Consider the following 24,627-nt stretch of genomic DNA (forward strand, 5'->3'; position numbering starts at 1 on the left):
CACAAGATTCAGTGATTCCAACATGAAACAGGCCAAAGCAATGCAGCCTCTATTCTGTATGAGAATTCTGGCCTCCTTTGTATTCTGTATGATAATTGTTGCCTCCCTTGTATTCTGTATGTGAACTGTGGCCTCCTTTGTATTCTGTATGTGAACTGTGGCCTCCTTTGTATTCTGTATGAGAATTGTGGCCTCACTTCTATTCTGTATGAGAATTGTGGCCTCACTTCTATTCTGTATGAGAATTGTGGCCTCACTTCTATTCTGTATGAGAATTGTGGCCTCACTTCTATTCTGTATGAGAATTGTGGCCTCACTTCTATTCTGTATGAGAATTGTGGCCTCACTTCTATTCTGTATGAGAATTATGGCCTCACTTCTGTTCTGTATGAGAATTGTGGCCTCACTTCTATTCTGTATGATAATTATGGCCTCACTTCTATTCTGTATGATAATTTTGGCCTCCTTTTGTATTCTGTGAATTTTGGCCTCCCTTCTATTATGTATGAGAATTGAGGCCTCACTTCTATTCTGTATGAGAATTGTGGCCTCCCTTGTATTCTGTATACAAACTGGCCTCACTACTATTCTGTATACAAACTGGCCTCACTTCTATTCTGTATGAGAATTGTGGCCTCATTTCTATTCTGTATGAGAATTGTGGCCTCACTTCTATTCTGCATAAGAATTGTGGCCTCTCATCTATTCTGTATGAGAATTGTGGCCTTCTTTCTATTCTATACATGAATTGTGGCCTTCTTTGTATTTTGTTTGATAATTGTGATCTCCCTTGTATTCTGTATGAGAATTGTGGCCTCCGTTGTAACCTGTTTGAGAATTGTGGCCTCCCTTGTATTCTGTATGGGAATTGTGGCCTCCCTTGTATTCTGTATGGGAATTGTGGCCTCCCTTGTATTCTGTATGGGAATTGTGGCCTCCCATGTATTCTGTATGGGAATTGTGGCCTCCCTTGTATTCTGTATGGGAATTGTGGCCTCCCTTGTGTTCTGTAAGGGAATTGTGGCCTCCCATGTGTTCTGTAAGGGAAATGTGGCCTCCCTTGTATTCTGTAAGGGAATTGTGGCCTCCCTTGTATTCTGTATGGGAATTGTGGCCTCCCTTGTATTCTGTATGGGAATTGTGGCCTCCCTTGTATTCTGTATGGGAATTGTGGCCTCCCTTGTATTCTGTAAGGAAATTGTGGCCTCCCATGTATTCTGTAAGGGAATTGTGGCCTCCCTTGTATTCTGTATGGGAATTGTGGCCTCCCTTGTATTCTGTATGCGAATTGTGGCCTCCTTTGTAATCTGTATGAGAATTGTGGCCTCCGCTGTATTCTGTATGGGAATTGTGGCCTCCCTTGTATTCTGTATGAGAATTGTGGCCTCCTTTGTAATCTGTATGAGAATTGTGGCCTCCGTTGTATTCTGTATGTGAATTGTGGCCTCCCTTGTATTCTGTATGAGAATTGTGGCCTCCCTTGTATTCTGTATGGGAATTGTGGCCTCCCTTGTATTCTGTATGGGAATTGTGGCCTCCCTTGTATTCTGTAAGGGAATTGTGGCCTCCCATGTATTCTGTAAGGGAATTGTGGCCTCCCTTGTATTCTGTATGGGAATTGTGGCCTCCCTTGTATTCTGTATGGGAATTGTGGCCTCCCTTGTATTCTGTTTGGGAATTGTGGCCTCCCTTGTATCCTGTATGGGAATTGTGGCCTCCCTTGTATTCTGTAAGGGAATTGTGGCCTCCCATGTATTCTGTAAGGGAATTGTGGCCTCCCTTGTATTCTGTATGGGAATTGTGGCCTCACTTGTATTCTGTATGAGAATTGTGGCCTCCTTTGTAATCTGTATGAGAATTGTGGCCTCCCTTGTATTCTGTATGGGAATTGTGGCCTCCCTTGTATTCTGTATGAGTATTATTATTATCACTTTTATATGGCGCCACAAGTGTTCCACAGCACCTTACATAGTACATAGAACTAATAGTTGAACAAGAAACAAGTAACTTACAGTACATTACAGTGCAGGACAAGGACACGATTTATATACATTGCAGCAATAGCGATTAAAACACTCACAATAAGCAGCAGGGAGTTGGCAGGGTCGTGTTAGGTGCCCTTATGGGGAGTAAGGAGTAGAAGAAAATGTAAGGAGAAGCACATGAGAGAAGAGGGCCCTGCTCATGAGAGCTTACATTCTAAAGGGGAGGGGCAGACAGACAGGCGTGACACAGAAGGGGAGGGGCAGACAGGCGTGACACAGAAGGGGAGTGGCAGACAGACAGGCGTGACACAGAAGGGGAGGGGCAGACAGACAGGTGTGACACAGAAGTGGAAGATAGTGAAGAAAGAGCATGAGGTGGGTTAGGATGAGAGCTGGTAGGCCTTGATGAAGTAGTGGGTCTTGAGAGCCCGTTTGAAGATATGCAGTGATGTGGAGAGTCTGATAGGTAGAGGGAGAGAGTTCCAAAGGTAGGGAGCAGCATGGGCAAAATCTTGTAGGCAGGAGTGGGAGGAAGTAATCAGTTGGCATGAGAGGTTGCATGCATTTGTTGAACGAAGTGGATGGGCAGGAATGTGAGGGGAGAGAAGGTCAGAGATGTAAGTGGGAGAGGATTTGGTGAGGGCTTGGTAGGTGAATGTAAGAACCTTGAATTGGCATCTGAAGGGGAAGGGGAGCCAGTGTAGGGCTTGAAGGAGAGGGGAGGCAGATGTAGAATGTCTGGAGAGGAAGATGAGCCGAGCAGCAGCATTAAGAACAGATTGTAGTGGAGAGAGGTGAGAGACTGGGTGGCCAGCTAGGAGAAGGTTACAGTAGTCCAATCTGGAGATGACCAGTGAGTGGATGAGGGTTTTAGTGGCATCCTGGGTGAGGAAGGGTCTAATCCTGGAGATATTTTTTAGGAGGAAATGGCAGGGCTGCAAGAGATTCTGAATGTGTTGTTTAAATAAGAGGGAGGAGTCTAGGATAGCTCCAAGACATCGCACTTTGGGGATAGAGGAATTAGCTTTGCCATGAATAGATAATGAAATTGTGGGAAGTGAGGTAGTGGAAGAGGGTGGGAAGATGATCAGCTCAGTCTTAGACATGTTAAGTTTAAGAAAGCACTGGGACATCCATGAAGAGACAGCAGAGAGACAGTTGGAGATATGGGTAAGGTGTGAGGGAGAGAGCTCAGGGGTGGAAAGGTAAATTTGAGTACCATCAGCATAGAGATGATATTGGAGGTCAAAGGAGTTTATTTGTTCACCTAAAGAGGATGTATATAGGGAGAAAAGGAGAGGGCCAAGAACAGAATCTTGGGGAACTCCTACTGTTAGTGGATGTGGGGGGGAAGAGGAGTCATGAGAGGACACTGTGAAGGAATGATCAGAGAGGTAGGAGGACAGCCAGGAGAGGGCAGTGCCACGTAAACCAAGAGAGTGAAGGATTTGCAGGAGGAGAGGGTGGTCTAAAGTGTCAAATACAGCAGAGAGGTCAAGGAGAATGAGCAGAGAGTAGTGGCCCTTGGATTTGGTAGCAAGGAGGTCATTGCTGACTTTCGTGAGGGCAGTTTCAGTGGAGTGGAGAAAATGGAAACCAGATTGAAATGAGTCAAGGAGGGAGTGGGAGGAAAGGACAGTGGTAAGGCGGTTGTAAACAATACGCTCAATGAGTTTGGAAGCAAAAGGGAGGTGAGAGATGGGTCGGTAGTTGGAAAGTATGTTAGGATCAAGGGTAGGTTTTTTAAGAATGGAGGAGACAAGGGCATGTTTGAGTGCAGAAGGGGCAGTGCCAGATGATAGGTAGAGATTAAGGAGGTGAGCAAGATGGGAACAGGCAGAAGGAGACAGGTACTGAGGAGCTGGGAAGGGATAGGGTCAAGGGGGGAGGTGGAAGGAGGGGAGGACCGGTTGAAGGCCATGACTTCCTCTCCAGAAGCAGGGGAGAAGGATGTCAGAGTTGACAAGGCAGAATTGGAGGGGTGGTCAGGGAAAGGAGGGGAGGAGTGCTGAGGGTCTGATGGGATATGATGTCCTCACGTATGGAGTCAATTTTAGATGTAAAGTAGGTGGCAAAGTCAAGGGCAGAGAGTGAGGAGGGGAGGCGAGGAGGAGAAGGGCTTAGGAGGGAGTTGAAAGTAGCAAAGAGACGCCGGGGTTTGAGGCCTGGGAGGAGATGAGGTTCTTGAAATATGTTTGTTTGGAGAGAGACAGGGCAGCACTGTAGGAAGAGAGAATAAATGTGAAATGGATAAAATCTGCCTTAGAGCGTGATCTTCTCCACTAACGCTCGGCAATTCTTGAACACTTCTGCAGGTATCTGGTGCATTTGGAATGCCAGGGTTGTGGTGTGGATCTGCGAGAATGAGTAGTTATTGCCGGAGCAACAGTCAAGAGCAGAAGTAAGGGAGGAATTGTACAGGGAAGTAGCTTGTTCAGGACAGGAGAGAGAAATGATAGGGTAGAGAAGAGTCCAGCAGGAAGGAAAAAGCAACAGTGTCAATAGCCTCAATGTTCCACTTAGTAATGGTGGCCTTAGGAGGTAGAGGAGGGGAAGGAGAGGGATAGATTAAAAGAGAGAAGGTGATGGTCAGAGAGGGGGAATGGGGAATTGGAGTAATCAGAAATATCACAACGTTGAGTAAAGACCAGGTGAAGTGAGTGCCCATTCACATGGGAGGGTGATGAGGTCCATGGACGAGGCCAAATGAATAGGTGAGGATAAGGAGTTTAGCTGCAGAGGATTCTCCGGGAATGTCAATAGGAATATTAAAATCACCTAGGATAATGGAAAGAAGATCAGAGGAGAGAAAGTGAGGAAGCCAGGAAGCGAAGTTGTCAAGGAATTTGGAGGGAGGGCCAGGGGGACGGTAAATGACAGCTACTCTGATGTTTACTGGTTGGAAGAGGTGTATAGCATGAACCTCAAATGTGGGGAATGTAAGGGATGTTCAGAGGGTATTAGCTGGTAGGAATAACTGGTGGATAGAAGGACCCCAACACCACCACCATGGCGACCCCCAGGCCGGGGGTCTCCCTTGTATTCTGTATGAGAATTGTGGCCTCCATTGTATTCTGTATGGGAATTGTGACCTCCGTTGTATTCTGTATGGTAATTGTGGCCTCCCATCTATTCTGAGTGTAAAAATTGTGGCCTTCATTCTATTCTATATATGAATTGTGGCCTCCTTTGTATTTTGTATAATAATTGTAGTCTCCCTTGTATTCTGTATGAGAATTGTGGCCTCCATTGTAATCTGTATGAGAATTGTGGCCTCCTTTGTAACCTCTATGAGAATTGTGGCCTTATTATTATCATTTAACGATAATCTTTTGACTCAGAAAGGGTACGATTTTTACAAACGATGAAAGATTTTCGTTCATGCGCGTTCACGTTTGTAGTTTGTAGTTCAGTCAGACTTGTCAACTCAACAATTTTCAGTAAGGGAATATGCAAAAATCGTTTGCAGTTCTAAAAAATCATTTAAATGAACATAGTAAATAAACAACGTTAGTAAATGATTTTAGTTCATTTTTTCAAGGGAGAAAATCGTTTACTAAAATCGTTCATTAACTAAATCTTTAGAATTAAGTCTCTCTTGTTATAGAAAAACAGTAATACCTTTTCAGGATTAACACCAATAAAATTGTATCAAGAATCAACAACAGTTTAAAAAATACTTTGTAACCCAATAAAGATTCCTTTTCACTCTAAAAACCATTGAAGCAGAGCTTTACATTCCAGCAGTTCTAATCAAGTGCAGAGTTCACTTAATAACACTTGTTCTTGTTTTAATTAATCCAACTGCTTCACCTGTAATTAGCTCAAGACAGCTTGTTGATTTTTATATAGTGTTTGTAATGTTGCTGCACTTTGGATTTATAAAGAAATGTTCAGTAATCCTGTTAATAGGGTATATTCTGTGTGTAGTATAGACTGCTCATCTTTGGATGCCTCCATACCATACTACATCTTACTACACAGGTAATGTACTATAATTTATATATCCCTATATATGGTGTGTGACTGGTAACTACTACTCAGGTGCTGTTATTATACCATACTACACCTTACTACACAGGTAATGTACTGTCATTTATATCTCCTATATATGGTGTGTGACTGGTAACTACTGCTCAGGTGCTGTTATTATACCATACTACACCTTACTACACAGGTAATGTTCTGTCATTTATATATCTCCTATATATGGTGTGTGACTGGTAACTACTGCTCAGGTGCTGTTATTATACCATACTACACCTTACTACACAGGTAATGTTCTGTCATTTATATCTCCTATATATGGTGTGTGACTGGTAACTACTGCTCAGGTGCTGTTATTATACCATACTACACCTTACTACACAGGTAATGTACTGTCATTTATATATCCCTATATATGGTGTGTGACTGGTAACTACTGCTCAGGTGCTGTTATTATACCATACTACACCTTACTACACAGGTAATGTACTGTCATTTATATCTCCTATATATGGTGTGTGACTGGTAACTACTGCTCAGGTGCTGTTATTATACCATACTACACCTTACTACATAGGTAATGTACTGTCATTTATATCTCCTATATATGGTGTGTGACTGGTAACTACTGCTCAGGTGCTGTTATTATACCATACTACACCTTACTACACAGGTAATGTTCTGTCATTTATATCTCCTATATATGGTGTGTGACTGGTAACTACTGCTCAGGTGCTGTTATTATACCATACTACACCTTACTACACAGGTAATGTTCTGTCATTTATATCTCCTATATATGGTGTGTGACTGGTAACTACTGCTCAGGTGCTGTTATTATACCATACTACACCTTACTACACAGGTAATGTACTGTCATTTATATATCCCTATATATGGTGTGTGACTGGTAACTACTGCTCAGGTGCTGTTATTATACCATACTACACCTTACTACACAGGTAATGTACTGTCATTTATATCTCCTATATATGGTGTGTGACTGGTAACTACTGCTCAGGTGCTGTTATTATACCATACTACACCTTACTACACAGGTAATGTACTGTCATTTATATCTCCTATATATGGTGTGTGACTGGTAACTACTGCTCAGGTGCTGTTATTATACCATACTACACCTTACTACACAGATAATGTTCTGTCATTTATATCTCCTATATATGGTGTGTGACTGGTAACTACTGCTCAGCTGCTGTTATTATACCATACTACACCTTACTACACAGGTAATGTACTGTCATTTATATCTCCTATATATGGTGTGTGACTGGTAACTACTGCTCAGGTGCTGTTATTATACTATACTATACCTTACTACACAGGTAATGTACTGTCATTTATATCTCCCTATATATGGTGTGTGACTGGTAACTACTGCTCAGGTGCTGTTATTATACTATACTATACCTTACTACACAGGTAATGTTCTGTCATTTATATATCCTATATATGGTGTGTGACTGGTAACTACTGCTCAGGTGCTGTTATTATACCATACTACACCTTACTACACAGGTAATGTACTGTCATTTATATCTCCTATATATGGTGTGTGACTGGTAACTACTGCTCAGGTGCTGTTATTATACCATACTACACCTTACTACACAGGCAATGTACTGTCATTTATATCTCCTATATATGGTGTGTGACTGGTAACTACTGCTCAGGTGCTGTTATTATACCATACTACACCTTACTACACAGATAATGTTCTGTCATTTATATCTCCTATATATGGTGTGTGACTGGTAACTACTGCTCAGCTGCTGTTATTATACCATACTACACCTTACTACACAGGTAATGTACTGTCATTTATATCTCCTATATATGGTGTGTGACTGGTAACTACTGCTCAGGTGCTGTTATTATACTATACTATACCTTACTACACAGGTAATGTACTGTCATTTATATCTCCCTATATATGGTGTGTGACTGGTAACTACTGCTCAGGTGCTGTTATTATACTATACTATACCTTACTACACAGGTAATGTTCTGTCATTTATATATCCTATATATGGTGTGTGACTGGTAACTACTGCTCAGGTGCTGTTATTATACCATACTACACCTTACTACACAGGTAATGTACTGTCATTTATATCTCCTATATATGGTGTGTGACTGGTAACTACTGCTCAGGTGCTGTTATTATACCATACTACACCTTACTACACAGGTAATGTACTGTCATTTATATCTCCTATATATGGTGTGTGACTGGTAACTACTGCTCAGGTGCTGTTATTATACCATACTACACCTTACTACACAGGTAATGTTCTGTCATTTATATCTCCCTATATATGGTGTGTGACTGGTAACTACTGCTCAGGTGCTGTTATTATACCATACTACACCTTACTACACAGGTAATGTTCTGTCATTTATATCTCCCTATATATGGTGTGTGACTGGTAACTACTGCTCAGGTGCTGTTATTATACCATACTACACCTTACTACACAGGTAATGTACTGTCATTTATATCTCCTATATATGGTGTGTGACTGGTAACTACTGCTCAGGTGCTGTTATTATACCATACTACACCTTACTACACAGGTAATGTTCTGTCATTTATATCTCCCTATATATGGTGTGTGACTGGTAACTACTGCTCAGGTGCTGTTATTATACCATACTACACCTTACTACACAGGTAATGTTCTGTCATTTATATCTCCCTATATATGGTGTGTGACTGGTAACTACTGCTCAGGTGCTGTTATTATACCATACTACACCTTACTACACAGGTAATGTACTGTCATTTATATCTCCCTATATATGGTGTGTGACTGGTAACTACTGCTCAGGTGCTGTTATTATACCATACTACACCTTACTACACAGGTAATGTTCTGTCATTTATATCTCCTATATATGGTGTGTGACTGGTAACTACTGCTCAGGTGCTGTTATTATACCATACTACACCTTACTACACAGGTAATGTACTGTCATTTATATCTCCCTATATATGGTGTGTGACTGGTAACTACTGCTCAGGTGCTGTTATTATACCATACTACACCTTACTACACAGGTAATGTTCTGTCATTTATATATCCTATATATGGTGTGTGACTGGTAACTACTGCTCAGGTGCTGTTATTATACCATACTACACCTTACTACACAGGTAATGTACTGTCATTTATATATCTCCTATATATGGTGTGTGACTGGTAACTACTGCTCAGGTGCTGTTATTATACCATACTACACCTTACTACACAGGTAATGTTCTGTCATTTATATCTCCTATATATGGTGTGTGACTGGTAACTACTGCTCAGGTGCTGTTATTATACCATACTACACCTTACTACACAGGTAATGTTCTGTCATTTATATCTCCCTATATATGGTGTGTGACTGGTAACTACTGCTCAGGTGCTGTTATTATACCATACTACACCTTACTACACAGGTAATGTACTGTCATTTATATCTCCCTATATATGGTGTGTGACTGGTAACTACTGCTCAGGTGCTGTTATTATACCATACTACACCTTACTACACAGGTAATGTTCTGTCATTTATATATCTCCTATATATGGTGTGTGACTGGTAACTACTGCTCAGGTGCTGTTATTATACCATACTACACCTTACTACACAGGTAATGTTCTGTCATTTATATATCTCCTATATATGGTGTGTGACTGGTAACTACTGCTCAGGTGCTGTTATTATACCATACTACACCTTACTACACAGGTAATGTTCTGTCATTTATATATCTCCCTATATATGGTGTGTGACTGGTAACTACTGCTCAGGTGCTGTTATTATACCATACTACACCTTACTACACAGGCAATGTTCTGTCATTTATATCTCCTATATATGGTGTGTGACTGGTAACTACTGCTCAGGTGCTGTTATTATACCATACTACACCTTACTACACAGGTAATGTACTGTCATTTATATCTCCTATATATGGTGTGTGACTGGTAACTACTGCTCAGGTGCTGTTATTATACCATACTACACCTTACTACACAGGTAATGTTCTGTCATTTATATCTCCTATATATGGTGTGTGACTGGTAACTACTGCTCAGGTGCTGTTATTATACCATACTACACCTTACTACACAGGTAATGTACTGTCATTTATATATCCTATATATGGTGTGTGACTGGTAACTACTGCTCAGGTGCTGTTATTATACCATACTACACCTTACTACACAGGTAATGTTCTGTCATTTATATCTCCCTATATATGGTGTGTGACTGGTAACTACTGCTCAGGTGCTGTTATTATACCATACTACACCTTACTACACAGGTAATGTTCTGTCATTTATATCTCCTATATATGGTGTGTGACTGGTAACTACTGCTCAGGTGCTGTTATTATACCATACTACACCTTACTACACAGGTAATGTTCTGTCATTTATATATCTCCTATATATGGTGTGTGACTGGTAACTACTGCTCAGGTGCTGTTATTATACCATACTACACCTTACTACACAGGTAATGTACTGTCATTTATATCTCCTATATATGGTGTGTGACTGGTAACTACTGCTCAGGTGCTGTTATTATACCATACTACACCTTACTACACAGGTAATCTTCTGTCATTTATATCTCCTATATATGGTGTGTGACTGGTAACTACTGCTCAGGTGCTGTTATTATACCATACTACACCTTACTACACAGGTAATGTACTATCATTTATATCTCCTATATATGGTGTGTGACTGGTAACTACTGCTCAGGTGCTGTTATTATACCATACTACACCTTACTACACAGGTAATGTACTGTCATTTATATCTCCTATATATGGTGTGTGACTGGTAACTACTGCTCAGGTGCTGTTATTATACCATACTACACCTTACTACACAGGTAATGTTCTGTCATTTATATATATCCTATATATGGTGTGTGACTGGTAACTACTGCTCAGGTGCTGTTATTATACCATACTACACCTTACTACACAGGTAATGTTCTGTCATTTATATCTCCCTATATATGGTGTGTGACTGGTAACTACTGCTCAGGTGCTGTTATTATACCATACTACACCTTACTACACAGGTAATGTACTGTCATTTATATCTCCTATATATGGTGTGTGACTGGTAACTACTGCTCAGGTGCTGTTATTATACCATACTACACCTTACTACACAGGTAATGTTCTGTCATTTATATCTCCTATATATGGTGTGTGACTGGTAACTACTGCTCAGGTGCTGTTATTATACCATACTACACCTTACTACACAGGTAATGTTCTGTCATTTATATCTCCTATATATGGTGTGTGACTGGTAACTACTGCTCAGGTGCTGTTATTATACCATACTACACCTTACTACACAGGTAATGTACTGTCATTTATATCTCCTATATATGGTGTGTGACTGGTAACTACTGCTCAGGTGCTGTTATTATACTATACTATACCTTACTACACAGGTAATGTACTGTCATTTATATATCCCTATATATGGTGTGTGACTGGTAACTACTGCTCAGGTGCTGTTATTATACTATACTATACCTTACTACACAGGTAATGTTCTGTCATTTATATATCCCTATATATGGTGTGTGACTGGTAACTACTGCTCAGGTGCTGTTATTATACCATACTACACCTTACTACACAGGTAATGTTCTGTCATTTATATATCTCCTATATATGGTGTGTGACTGGTAACTACTGCTCAGGTGCTGTTATTATACCATACTACACCTTACTACACAGGTAATGTTCTGTCATTTATATATCTCCTATATATGGTGTGTGACTGGTAACTACTGCTCAGGTGCTGTTATTATACCATACTACACCTTACTACACAGGTAATGTACTGTCATTTATATATCCCTATATATGGTGTGTGACTGGTAACTACTGCTCAGGTGCTGTTATTATACCATACTACACCTTACTACACAGGTAATGTACTGTCATTTATATCTCCCTATATATGGTGTGTGACTGGTAACTACTGCTCAGGTGCTGTTATTATACCATACTACACCTTACTACACAGGTAATGTTCTGTCATTTATATCTCCTATATATGGTGTGTGACTGGTAACTACTGCTCAGGTGCTGTTATTATACCATACTACACCTTACTACACAGGTAATGTACTGTCATTTATATCTCCCTATATATGGTGTGTGACTGGTAACAACTGCTCAGGTGCTGTTATTATACCATACTACACCTTACTACACAGGTAATGTACTGTCATTTATATCTCCTATATATGGTGTGTGACTGGTAACTACTGCTCAGGTGCTGTTATTATACCATACTACACAGGTAATGTTCTCTCATTTATATCTCCTATATATGGTGTGTGACTGGTAACTACTGCTCAGGTGCTGTTATTATACCATACTACACCTTACTACACAGGTAATGTACTGTCATTTATATCTCCCTATATATGGTGTGTGACTGGTAACTACTGCTCAGGTGCTGTTATTATACCATACTACACCTTACTACACAGGTAATGTACTGTCATTTATATCTCCCTATATATGGTGTGTGACTGGTAACTACTGCTCAGGTGCTGTTATTATACCATACTACACCTTACTACACAGGTAATGTTCTGTCATTTATATCTCCTATATATGGTGTGTGACTGGTAACTACTGCTCAGGTGCTGTTATTATACCATACTACACCTTACTACACAGGTAATGTACTGTCATTTATATCTCCCTATATATGGTGTGTGACTGGTAACAACTGCTCAGGTGCTGTTATTATACCATACTACACCTTACTACACAGGTAATGTTCTGTCATTTATATCTCCTATATATGGTGTGTGACTGGTAACTACTGCTCAGGTGCTGTTATTATACCATACTACACATTACTACACAGGTAATGTACTGTCATTTATATCTCCTATATATGGTGTGTGACTGGTAACTACTGCTCAGGTGCAGTTATTATACCATACTACACCTTACTACACAGGTAATGTTCTGTCATTTATATCTCCTATATATGGTGTGTGACTGGCAACTACTGCTCAGGTGCTGTTATTATACCATACTACACCTTACTACACAGGTAATGTACTGTCATTTATATCTCCTATATATGGTGTGTGACTGGTTAACTACTGCTCTGGTGCTGTTATTATACCATACTACACCTTACTACACAGGTAATGTTCTGTCATTTATATCTCCTATATATGGTGTGTGACTGGTAACTACTGCTCAGGTGCTGTTATTATACCATACTACACCTTACTACACAGGTAATGTACTGTCATTTATATCTCCTATATATGGTGTGTGACTGGTAACTACTGCTCAGGTGCTGTTATTATACCATACTACACCTTACTACACAGGTAATGTACTGTCATTTATATATCCTATATATGGTGTGTGACTGGTAACTACTGCTCAGGTGCAGTTATTATACCATACTACACCTTACTACACAGGTAATGTTCTGTCATTTATATATATCCTATATATGGTGTGTGACTGGTAACTACTGCTCAGGTGCTGTTATTATACCATACTACACCTTACTACACAGGTAATGTTCTGTCATTTATATCTCCTATATATGGTGTGTGACTGGTAACTACTGCTCAGGTGCTGTTATTATACCATACTACACCTTACTACACAGGTAATGTTCTGTCATTTATATATATCCTATATATGGTGTGTGACTGGTAACTACTGCTCAGGTGCTGTTATTATACCATACTACACCTTACTACACAGGTAATGTTCTGTCATTTATATCTCCTATATATGGTGTGTGACTGGTAACTACTGCTCAGGTGCTGTTATTATACCATACTACACCTTACTACACAGGTAATGTACTGTCATTTATATCTCCTATATATGGTGTGTGACTGGTAACTACTGCTCAGGTGCTGTTATTATACCATACTACACCTTACTACATAGGTAATGTACTGTCATTTATATCTCCTATATATGGTGTGTGACTGGTAACTACTGCTCAGGTGCTGTTATTATACCATACTACACCTTACTACACAGGTAATGTTCTGTCATTTATATATCTCCTATATATGGTGTGTGACTGGTAACTACTGCTCAGGTGCTGTTATTATACCATACTACACCTTACTACACAGGTAATGTACTGTCATTTATATATCCTATATATGGTGTGTGACTGGTAACTACTGCTCAGTTGCAGTTATTATACCATACTACACCTTACTACACAGGTAATGTTCTGTCATTTATATATATCCTATATATGGTGTGTGACTGGTAACTACTGCTCAGGTGCTGTTATTATACCATACTACACCTTACTACACAGGTAATGTTCTGTCATTTATATCTCCTATATATGGTGTGTGACTGGTAACTACTGCTCAGGTGCTGTTATTATACCATACTACACCTTACTACACAGGTAATGTTCTGTCATTTATATATATCCTATATATGGTGTGTGACTGGTAACTACTGCTCAGGTGCTGTTATTATACCATACTACACCTTACTACACAGGTAATGTTCTGTCATTTATATCTCCTATATATGGTGTGTGACTGGTAACTACTGCTCAGGTGCTGTTATTATACCATACTACACCTTACTACACAGGTAATGTACTGTCATTTATATCTCCTATATATGGTGTGTGACTGGTAACTACTGCTCAGGTGCTGTTATTATACCATACTACACCTTACTACACAGGTAATGTACTGTCATTTATATCTCCTATATATGGTGTGTGACTGGTAACTACTGCTCAGGTGCTGTTATTATACCATACTACACCTTACTACATAGGTAATGTACTGTCATTTATATCTCCTATATATGGTGTGTGACTGGTAACTACTGCTCAGGTGCTGTTATTATACCATACTACACCTTACTACACAGGTAATGTTCTGTCATTTATATATCTCCTATATATGGTGTGTGACTGGTAACTACTGCTCAGGTGCTGTTATTATACCATACTACACCTTACTACACAGGTAATGTTCTGTCATTTATATATCTCCTATATATGGTGTGTGACTGGTAACTACTGCTCAGGTGCTGTTATTATACCATACTACACCTTACTACACAGGTAATGTACTGTCATTTATATATCCTATATATGGTGTGTGACTGGTAACTACTGCTCAGGTGCTGTTATTATACCATACTACACCTTACTACACAGGTAATGTTCTGTCATTTATATCTCCCTATATATGGTGTGTGACTGGTAACTACTGCTCAGGTGCTGTTATTATACCATACTACACCTTACTACACAGGTAATGTTCTGTCATTTATATCTCCTATATATGGTGTGTGACTGGTAACTACTGCTCAGGTGCTGTTATTATACCGTACTACACCTTACTACACAGGTAATGTACTGTCATTTATATCTCCTATATATGGTGTGTGACTGGTAACTACTGCTCAGGTGCTGTTATTATACCGTACTACACCTTACTACACAGGTAATGTTCTGTCATTTATATCTCCCTATATATGGTGTGTGACTGGTAACTACTGCTCAGGTGCTGTTATTATACCATACTACACCTTACTACACAGGTAATGTTCTGTCATTTATATCTCCTATATATGGTGTGTGACTGGTAACTACTGCTCAGGTGCTGTTATTATACCATACTACACCTTACTACACAGGTAATGTTCTGTCATTTATATCTCCTATATATGGTGTGTGACTGGTAACTACTGCTCAGGTGCTGTTATTATACCATACTACACCTTACTACACAGGAAATGTTCTGTCATTTATATCTCCCTATATATGGTGTGTGACTGGTAACTACTGCTCAGGTGCTGTTATTATACCATACTACACCTTATTACACAGGTAATGTTCTGTCATTTATATATCTCCTATATATGGTGTGTGACTGGTAACTACTGCTCAGGTGCTGTTATTATACCATACTACACCTTACTACACAGGTAATGTACTGTCATTTATATCTCCCTATATATGGTGTGTGACTGGTAACTACTGCTCAGGTGCTGTTATTATACCATACTACACCTTACTACACAGGTAATGTTCTGTCATTTATATCTCCTATATATGGTGTGTGACTGGTAACTACTGCTCAGGTGCTGTTATTATACCATACTACACCTTACTACACAGGTAATGTTCTGTCATTTATATCTCCTATATATGGTGTGTGACTGGTAACTACTGCTCAGGTGCTGTTATTATACCATACTACACCTTACTACACAGGTAATGTACTGTCATTTATATCTCCCTATATATGGTGTGTGACTGGTAACTACTGCTCAGGTGCTGTTATTATACCATACTACACCTTACTACACAGGTAATGTACTGTCATTTATATCTCCCTATATATGGTGTGTGACTGGTAACTACTGCTCAGGTGCTGTTATTATACCATACTACACCTTACTACACAGGTAATGTACTGTCATTTATATCTCCCTATATATGGTGTGTGACTGGTAACTACTGCTCAGGTGCTGTTATTATACCATACTACACCTTACTACACAGGTAATGTTCTGTCATTTATATCTCCTATATATGGTGTGTGACTGGTAACTACTGCTCAGGTGCTGTTATTATACCATACTACACCTTACTACACAGGTAATGTACTGTCATTTATATATCTCCTATATATGGTGTGTGACTGGTAACTACTACTCAGGTGCTGTTATTATACCATACTACACCTTACTACACAGGTAATGTACTGTCATTTATATATCTCCTATATATGGTGTGTGACTGGTAACTACTGCTCAGGTGCTGTTATTATACCATACTACACCTTACTACACAGGTAATGTTCTGTCATTTATATCTCCCTATATATGGTGTGTGACTGGTAACTACTGCTCAGGTGCTGTTATTATACCATACTACACCTTACTACACAGGTAATGTACTGTCATTTATATATCTCCTATATATGGTGTGTGACTGGTAACTACTGCTCAGGTGCTGTTATTATACCATACTACACCTTACTACACAGGTAATATACTGTCATTTATATATCTCCATATATATGGTGTGTGACTGGTAACTACTGCTCAGGTGCTGTTATTATACCATACTACACCTTACTACACAGGTAATGTTCTGTCATTTATATCTCCTATATATGGTGTGTGACTGGTAACTACTGCTCAGGTGCTGTTATTATACCATACTACACCTTACTACACAGGTAATGTACTGTCATTTATATCTCCTATATATGGTGTGTGACTGGTAACTACTGCTCAGGTGCTGTTATTATACCATACTACACCTTACTACACAGGTAATGTACTGTCATTTATATCTCCTATATATGGTGTGTGACTGGTAACTACTGCTCAGGTGCTGTTATTATACCATACTACACCTTACTACACAGGTAATGTTCTGTCATTTATATATCCCTATATATGGTGTGTGACTGGTAACTACTGCTCAGGTGCTGTTATTATACCATACTACACCTTACTACACAGGTAATGTACTGTCATTTATATCTCCTATATATGGTGTGTGACTGGTAACTACTGCTCAGGTGCTGTTATTATACCATACTACACCTTACTACACAGGTAATGTACTGTCATTTATATCTCCTATATATGGTGTGTGACTGGTAACTACTGCTCAGGTGCTGTTATTATACCATACTACACCTTACTACACAGGTAATGTTCTGTCATTTATATATCCCTATATATGGTGTGTGACTGGTAACTACTGCTCAGGTGCTGTTATTATACCATACTACACCTTACTACACAGGTAATGTACTGTCATTTATATCTCCTATATATGGTGTGTGACTGGTAACTACTGCTCAGGTATATAGAGCTTTGATACAATTACTATTGAATAATGAGCTGTGATTATTGTGCATTTTATACTGTGGTAAAAAACACTGAAGTAATTGTGGACAATAAGGGCGGAATTCAATTGATTCCAACTCTTATCGCTCCTGATGGAGCTATTCTATTCTTGTTCCTGTCGGGCGCGATCAGCTGCCAGCGCTACATTTCATCTCGCAGCCCCAGGGATATGAGAGGTGAAATGTGCGAAAAGTGACCTGTTTCGGTGCCCTAACAGCACTTTTCGCGATCGCGCCCAGCACTTTGGTTGGGTTTAGCTGCTTTACGCGGTTAGACCTGACCTCTATGGGCGCGATCAGTGCAAAAAACGGCATCAATTGAATAGCGGCCAGCGATCTCTCGGCACTTTAGACAGGGGATCCGGACCGCATAATCAATTGAATTCTGCCCTAAATGAGAAACAATTGTGAGCAATTAGTAAGACTAGAAATAGAGTATGTAAATAGCGATAGCACAGTAACATATTTATCTACCCTAACTCCACTTTAGTAGGTGTCTGCTAAACAGAATATTTGGAATAATTAACCATCACCATAACAGGCATTGCAGCGCCCTGTGCTGGCTGCGACCACATGATGTCATATGAAGGGGCATGGCACCGTAGAACAGCAGCAGAATCCTCAGGAGGCACCAGACTGCTGTACCCAGGACAGAGGGACAAGGCAGCGAGGTACAGGAGGACTCCGGATTGTTTACTTTGTACACATGAAACCTGTATCTGGTACAGCAGCCAACTGGCAATATATTACTATACTTAATTACCTAGAGATATTCTACAGTCACATAGAGGTCACACACACAGAGACCTGCAGCACCGCATCTCACACCCCTAGTTATAGTCACATAGAGGTCACACACACAGAGCCCTGCAGCACCGCATCTCACACCCCTAGTTATAGTCACATAGAGGTCACACACACAGAGCCCTGCAGCACCGCATCTCACACCCCTAGTTATAGTCACATAGAGGTCACACACACAGAGCCCTGCAGCACCGCATCTCACACCCCTAGTTATAGTCACATAGAGGTCACACACTCAGAGCCCTGCAGCACCGCATCTCACACCCCTAGTTATAGTCACATAGAGGTCACACACACAGAGCCCTGCAGCACCGCATCTCACACCCCTAGTTATAGTCACATAGAGGTCACACACACAGAGCCCTGCAGCACCGCATCTCACACCCCTAGTTATAGTCACATAGAGGTCACACACACAGAGCCCTGCAGCACCGCGTCTCACACCCCTAGTTATAGTCACATAGAGGTCACACACACAGAGCCCTGCAGCACCGCGTCTCACACCCCTAGTTATAGTCACACACAGAGCGCTGCAGCACCGCATCTCACACCCCTAGTTATAGTCACACACAGAGCCCTTCAGCACCGCATCTCACACCCCTAGTTACAGTGACAAAGAGGTCACACACACAGAGCCCTGCAGCACCGTAACTCACACCCCTAGTTATAGTCACATAGAGGTCACACACACAGAGCCCTGCAGCACCGCATCTCACACCCCTAGTTATAGTCACACACAGAGCCCTGCAGCACCGTATCTCACACCCCTAGTTACAGTCACAAAGAGGTCACACACACAGAGCCCTTCAGCACCGCATCTCACACCCCTAGTTACAGTGACAAAGAGGTCACACACACAGAGCCCTGCAGCACCGCATCTCACACCCCTAGTTATAGTCACATAGAGGTAACACACACAGAGCCCTGCAGCACCGCATCTCACACCCCTAGTAATAGTCACACACACAGAGCCCTGCCGCACAGCATCTCACACCCCTAGTTATAGTCACACACACAGAGCCCTGCAGCACCGCATCTCACACCCCTAGTTATAGTCACATAGAGGTCACACACAGAGCCCTGCTGCACCGTTATAGTCTCATAGAGGTCACACAGAGCCCTGCAGCACCGCATCTCACACCCCTAGTTATAGTCACATAGAGGTCACACACACCGAGCCCTGCATCTCACACCCCTAGTTATAGTCACATAGAGGTCACACACACAGAGCCCTGCAGCACCGCATCTCACACCCCTAGTTAGTCAGATAGAGGTCACACACACAGAGCCCTGCAGCACCGCATCTCACACCCCTAGTTATAGTCACACACACAGAGCCCTGCAGCACCGTATCTCACACCCCTAGTTACAGTCACATAGAGGTCACACACACAGAGCCCTTCAGCACCGCATCTCACACCCCTAGATATAGTCACATAGAGGTCACACACACAGAGCCCTGCAGCACTGCATCTCACACCCCTAGTTATAGTCACATAGAGGTCACACACACAGAGCCCTGCAGCACCGCATCTCACACCCCTAGTTATAGTCACATAGAGGTCACACACAGAGCCCTGCAGCACCGCATCTCACACTCCTAGTTATAGTCACATAGAGGTCACACACAGAGCCCTGCATCTCACACACCTAGTTATAGTCACATAGAGGTCACACACAGAGCCCTGCAGCACCGCATCTCACACCCCTAGTTATAGTCACATAGAGGTCACACACACAGAGCCCTGCGTCTCACACCCCTAGTTATAGTTACACACAGAACCCTGCAGCACCACATCTCACACCCCTAGTTATAGTCACATAGAGGTCACACACACAGAGCCCTGCTGCACCACATCTCACACCCCTAGTTATAGTCACATAGAGATCACACACACAGAGCCCTGCAGCACCGCATCTCACACCCCTAGTTATAGTCACATAGAGGTCACACACACAGAGCCGTGCAGCACCGCATCTCACACCCCTAGTTATAGTCACATAGAGGTCACACACACAGAGCCCTGCATCTCACACCCCTAGTTATAGTCACATAGAGGTCACACACACAGAGCCCTGCATCTCACACCCCTCGTTATATTCACATAGAGGTCACACACACAGAGCCCTGCATCTCACACCCCTAGTTATAGTCACATAGAGATCACACACACAGAGCCCTGCAGCACCGCATCTCACACCCCTAGTTATAGTCACATAGAGGTCACACACACAGAGCCGTGCAGCACCGCATCTCACACCCCTAGTTATAGTCACATAGAGGTCACACACACAGAGCCCTGCATCTCAAACCCCTAGTTATAGTCACATAGAGGTCACACACACAGAGCCCCGCAGCACCGCATCTCACACCCCTAGTTATAGTCACATAGAGGTCACACACACAGAGCCCTGCATCTCACACCCCTAGTTATAGTCACATAGAGGTCACACACACAGAGCCCCGGAGCACCGCATCTCACACCCCTAGTTATAGTCACATAGAGGTCACACACACAGAGCCCTGCATCTCACACCCCTAGTTATAGTCACATAGAGGTCACACACACAGAGCCCTGCATCTCACACCCCTAGTTATAGTCACATAGAGGTCACACACACAGAGCCCTGCATCTCACACCCCTAGTTATAGTCACATAGAGGTCACACACACAGAGCCCTGCATCTCACACCCCTAGTTATAGTCACATAGAGGTCACACACACAGAGCCCTGCATCTCACACCCCTAGTTATAGTCACATAGAGGTCACACACACAGAGCCCTGCAGCACCGCATCTCACACCCCTAGTTATAGTCACATAGAGGTCACACACACAGAGCCCTGCAGCACCGCATCTCACACCCCTAGTTATAGTCACATAGAGGTCACACACACACAGAGCCCTGCAGTACCACATCTCATACCCCTAGTTATAGTCACATAGAGGTCACACACACAGAGCCCTGCAGCACCACGTCTCACACCCCTAGTTATAGCCACATAGAGGTCACACACACAGAGCCCTGCAGCACCACATCTCACACCCCTAGTTATAGTCACATAGAGGTCACACTCACAGAGCCCTGCAGCACCACATCTCACACCACTAGTTATAGTCACATAGAGGTCACACGCACAGAGCCCTGCAGCACCGCGTCTCACACCCCTATTTATAGTCACATAGAGGTCACACACACAGAGCCCTGCAGCACCGCATCTCACACCCCTAGTTATAGTCACATAGATGTCACACACACAGAGCCCTGCAGCACCACATCTCACACTCCTAGTTATAGTCACATAGAGGTCACACACACAGAGCCCTGCAGCACCTCATCTCACACCCCTAGTTATAGCCCAGTCTATTACTCTCTATATTTGTTAGTAGACATAATAACAATCATCATGGAGTCTATATACTACATAATACTTTTAGTCACAGAGATGTGCAGAGAAGTACATGGGAATTTACTGTACAGTATATTTCATTTATTTTGCTATAAACATTTGTCTGGGAAACTAATTTTAGGTCTTTAAACTTTTTATTTGTAATAGTCTTTAGAGAAAAAGATTAATTATACATCTACATTTAGTAGGGGTTATTCATTACACCCATGTGCTGTGCAAACAATATATTATGAATTGTATTACAGAAATGATGACGGCAGAGTATTAGTATGTGGTTAGTGCTGCTAATTCCTGACTTTCTGCACAAACCGCGCGATGACATCATATACTGATCAGTCCTATGACTCTCACCTGCTTACTGAGCCTACGGAAGTGCTTAAAGACAGTGCTTGGAAATTGTACCATAAGCAGCAGCAAAGTAATGAATTAATCCCTTACCGTCTCTGCTAAATACAGCCTTGGCGTAATCCGGGTGAGTGAGGAAGAGGAAAGCAGAGAAATTGCCAAACCACACAGGAAAAGCTCCCGAGTATCTCTCCGTCCAAGTCACCAGTATGTCTAAGTCATTTCCATCTCGACGGAACTGGTAAAATATATGTATAAACATTGAAGAGCATTAAATGTCTTTTCAAATTTTTCTTTGAAAACCTTTTTGTGTAAAGACTTTAAAACATGTAGACAAGAAAACATGGGAGGAAACACTTAGGGCTCTATTTATTATCATTATTTTTACTAAAATAAAGTGATAATTGCTGTTTTGTGTTATCACACCCTTTTCACATGATGTTAGTATCACCTAAAGTTATTACTGGGCAATTGGAGTACAATTCATAAAATTCTACTCCAACCCCTAATTATCACTTATTATTAGTAATGAGATCGTATTTCCCATAATTGTAATGGGAAATGTGATCTGTGTGCAAGTTACTAAAAATAAATAGTGAAAAAAATACCTGGGGAAGCCCTGTGATAATAACGTCACCTGGAGATGGCGTTATCCAGGGTCTCCCCGGTTACCGGACTCCTGCTCCGCTCTAACGGGGAGAGCAGAGCCGGGAGACGGCCCGAGTGATCAGCTGTGTGGTATAAACAGACCCCACACTGATCACTGCTACACACACCACACGCTGATCACTCTACACACACCACACGCTGATCACTGCTACACACACACCACACGCTGATCACTGCTACACACACCACACGCTGATCACTCTACACACACCACACGCTGATCACTGCTACACACACCACACGCTGATCACTGCTACACACACCCCACGCTGATCACTGCTACACACACCACACGCTGATCACTGCTACACACACCACACGCTGATCACTGCTACACACACCACACGCTGATCACTGCTACACACACCACACGCTGATCACTGCTACACACACCACACGCCGATCACTGCTACTGATCACTGCTACACACACCACACCCTGATCACTGCTACACACACCGCACGCCGATCACTGCTACACACACCGCACGCCGATCACTGCTACACACACACCACACGCTGATCACTGCTACACACACACCACACGCTGATCACTGCTACACACACACCACATGCTGATCACTGCTACACACACCACACGCTGATCACTGCTACACACACACCACACTCTGATCACTGCTACACACACCAGACTCTGATCACTGCTACACACACCACACTCTGATCACTGCAACACACACACCACATGCTGATCACTGCAACACACACACCACACGCTGATCACTGCTACACACACACCACACGCTGATCACTGCTACACACACAGCATTGTGGAGAGTATTGTCAGTAGTTCACGCGCACCATCACCACCTTTTGTGGATGGGGGTGCAGGTACAGTTATTGAAAAAACTCTTAAAAATGTAACAAGCAATTTGTACCCTCTCTTAAGTAACCATAAGGAAAATGTTTATGATGTGGATGATGAGCCTATTGTCATGTCTGCCGTTTCCCACGCTGTACACATGTTAGATGCGGCACCACGATAAGCCCAAGTGGTGCCACCATCTCCATCAGTAACAGCACGGGAAGTGTTAAACTCCTCTGCACCCGTGGAGGAAGTTGTTAATACTATATGTTGCAGCAACAGACTAAACTTCCAGCCAGGTAATAAGGTCAAAGGTAGCAATGCGGCCGGTCTGCATCCCATCGGACAATAACTGTTCCGAATGGGAATGCGAACGGAATTGTACCTACAAGGCAAGTAGTAATGCATTGTCTTTGGACAAGAGCAGTGCTAAATTCCATCATAAATGATTTCCCCGATCCCAAGAAGGAATTAGCCAAATGTCAAAGATTTTTGAGAAATTTGGGTAGTTCTCACGAGCCAACTAACAAAGATTGGCATGTGGTGTTAAGGGCCTGTCTACCACGCAATATTGATGTGACAAAATTTATCACGGATTGTGTATTGGATGGCGACGTTCCCTTAA

General features: G+C 41.9%; 1 protein-coding gene across 1 annotated transcript in view; it reads right to left on the reverse strand.

Annotated features, from left to right (window-relative positions):
* Positions 1-24,627, reverse strand: part of LOC148435882 (cytochrome P450 4B1-like) — a 337,638-nt gene that overhangs the window by 260,693 nt on the left and 52,318 nt on the right. Inside the window, exon 2 of the mRNA XM_088465384.1 lies at positions 22,602-22,746. Within this exon, the coding sequence (XP_088321510.1) occupies positions 22,602-22,746 (145 nt within the window). The remainder of the gene's footprint in view (positions 1-22,601; positions 22,747-24,627) is intronic.

The sequence above is a fragment of the Taudactylus pleione genome, unplaced genomic scaffold (assembly GCF_031769625.1).
Source record: "Taudactylus pleione unplaced genomic scaffold, aTauple2 ptg001987l, whole genome shotgun sequence".
Lineage (NCBI taxonomy): Eukaryota > Metazoa > Chordata > Amphibia > Anura > Myobatrachidae > Taudactylus > Taudactylus pleione.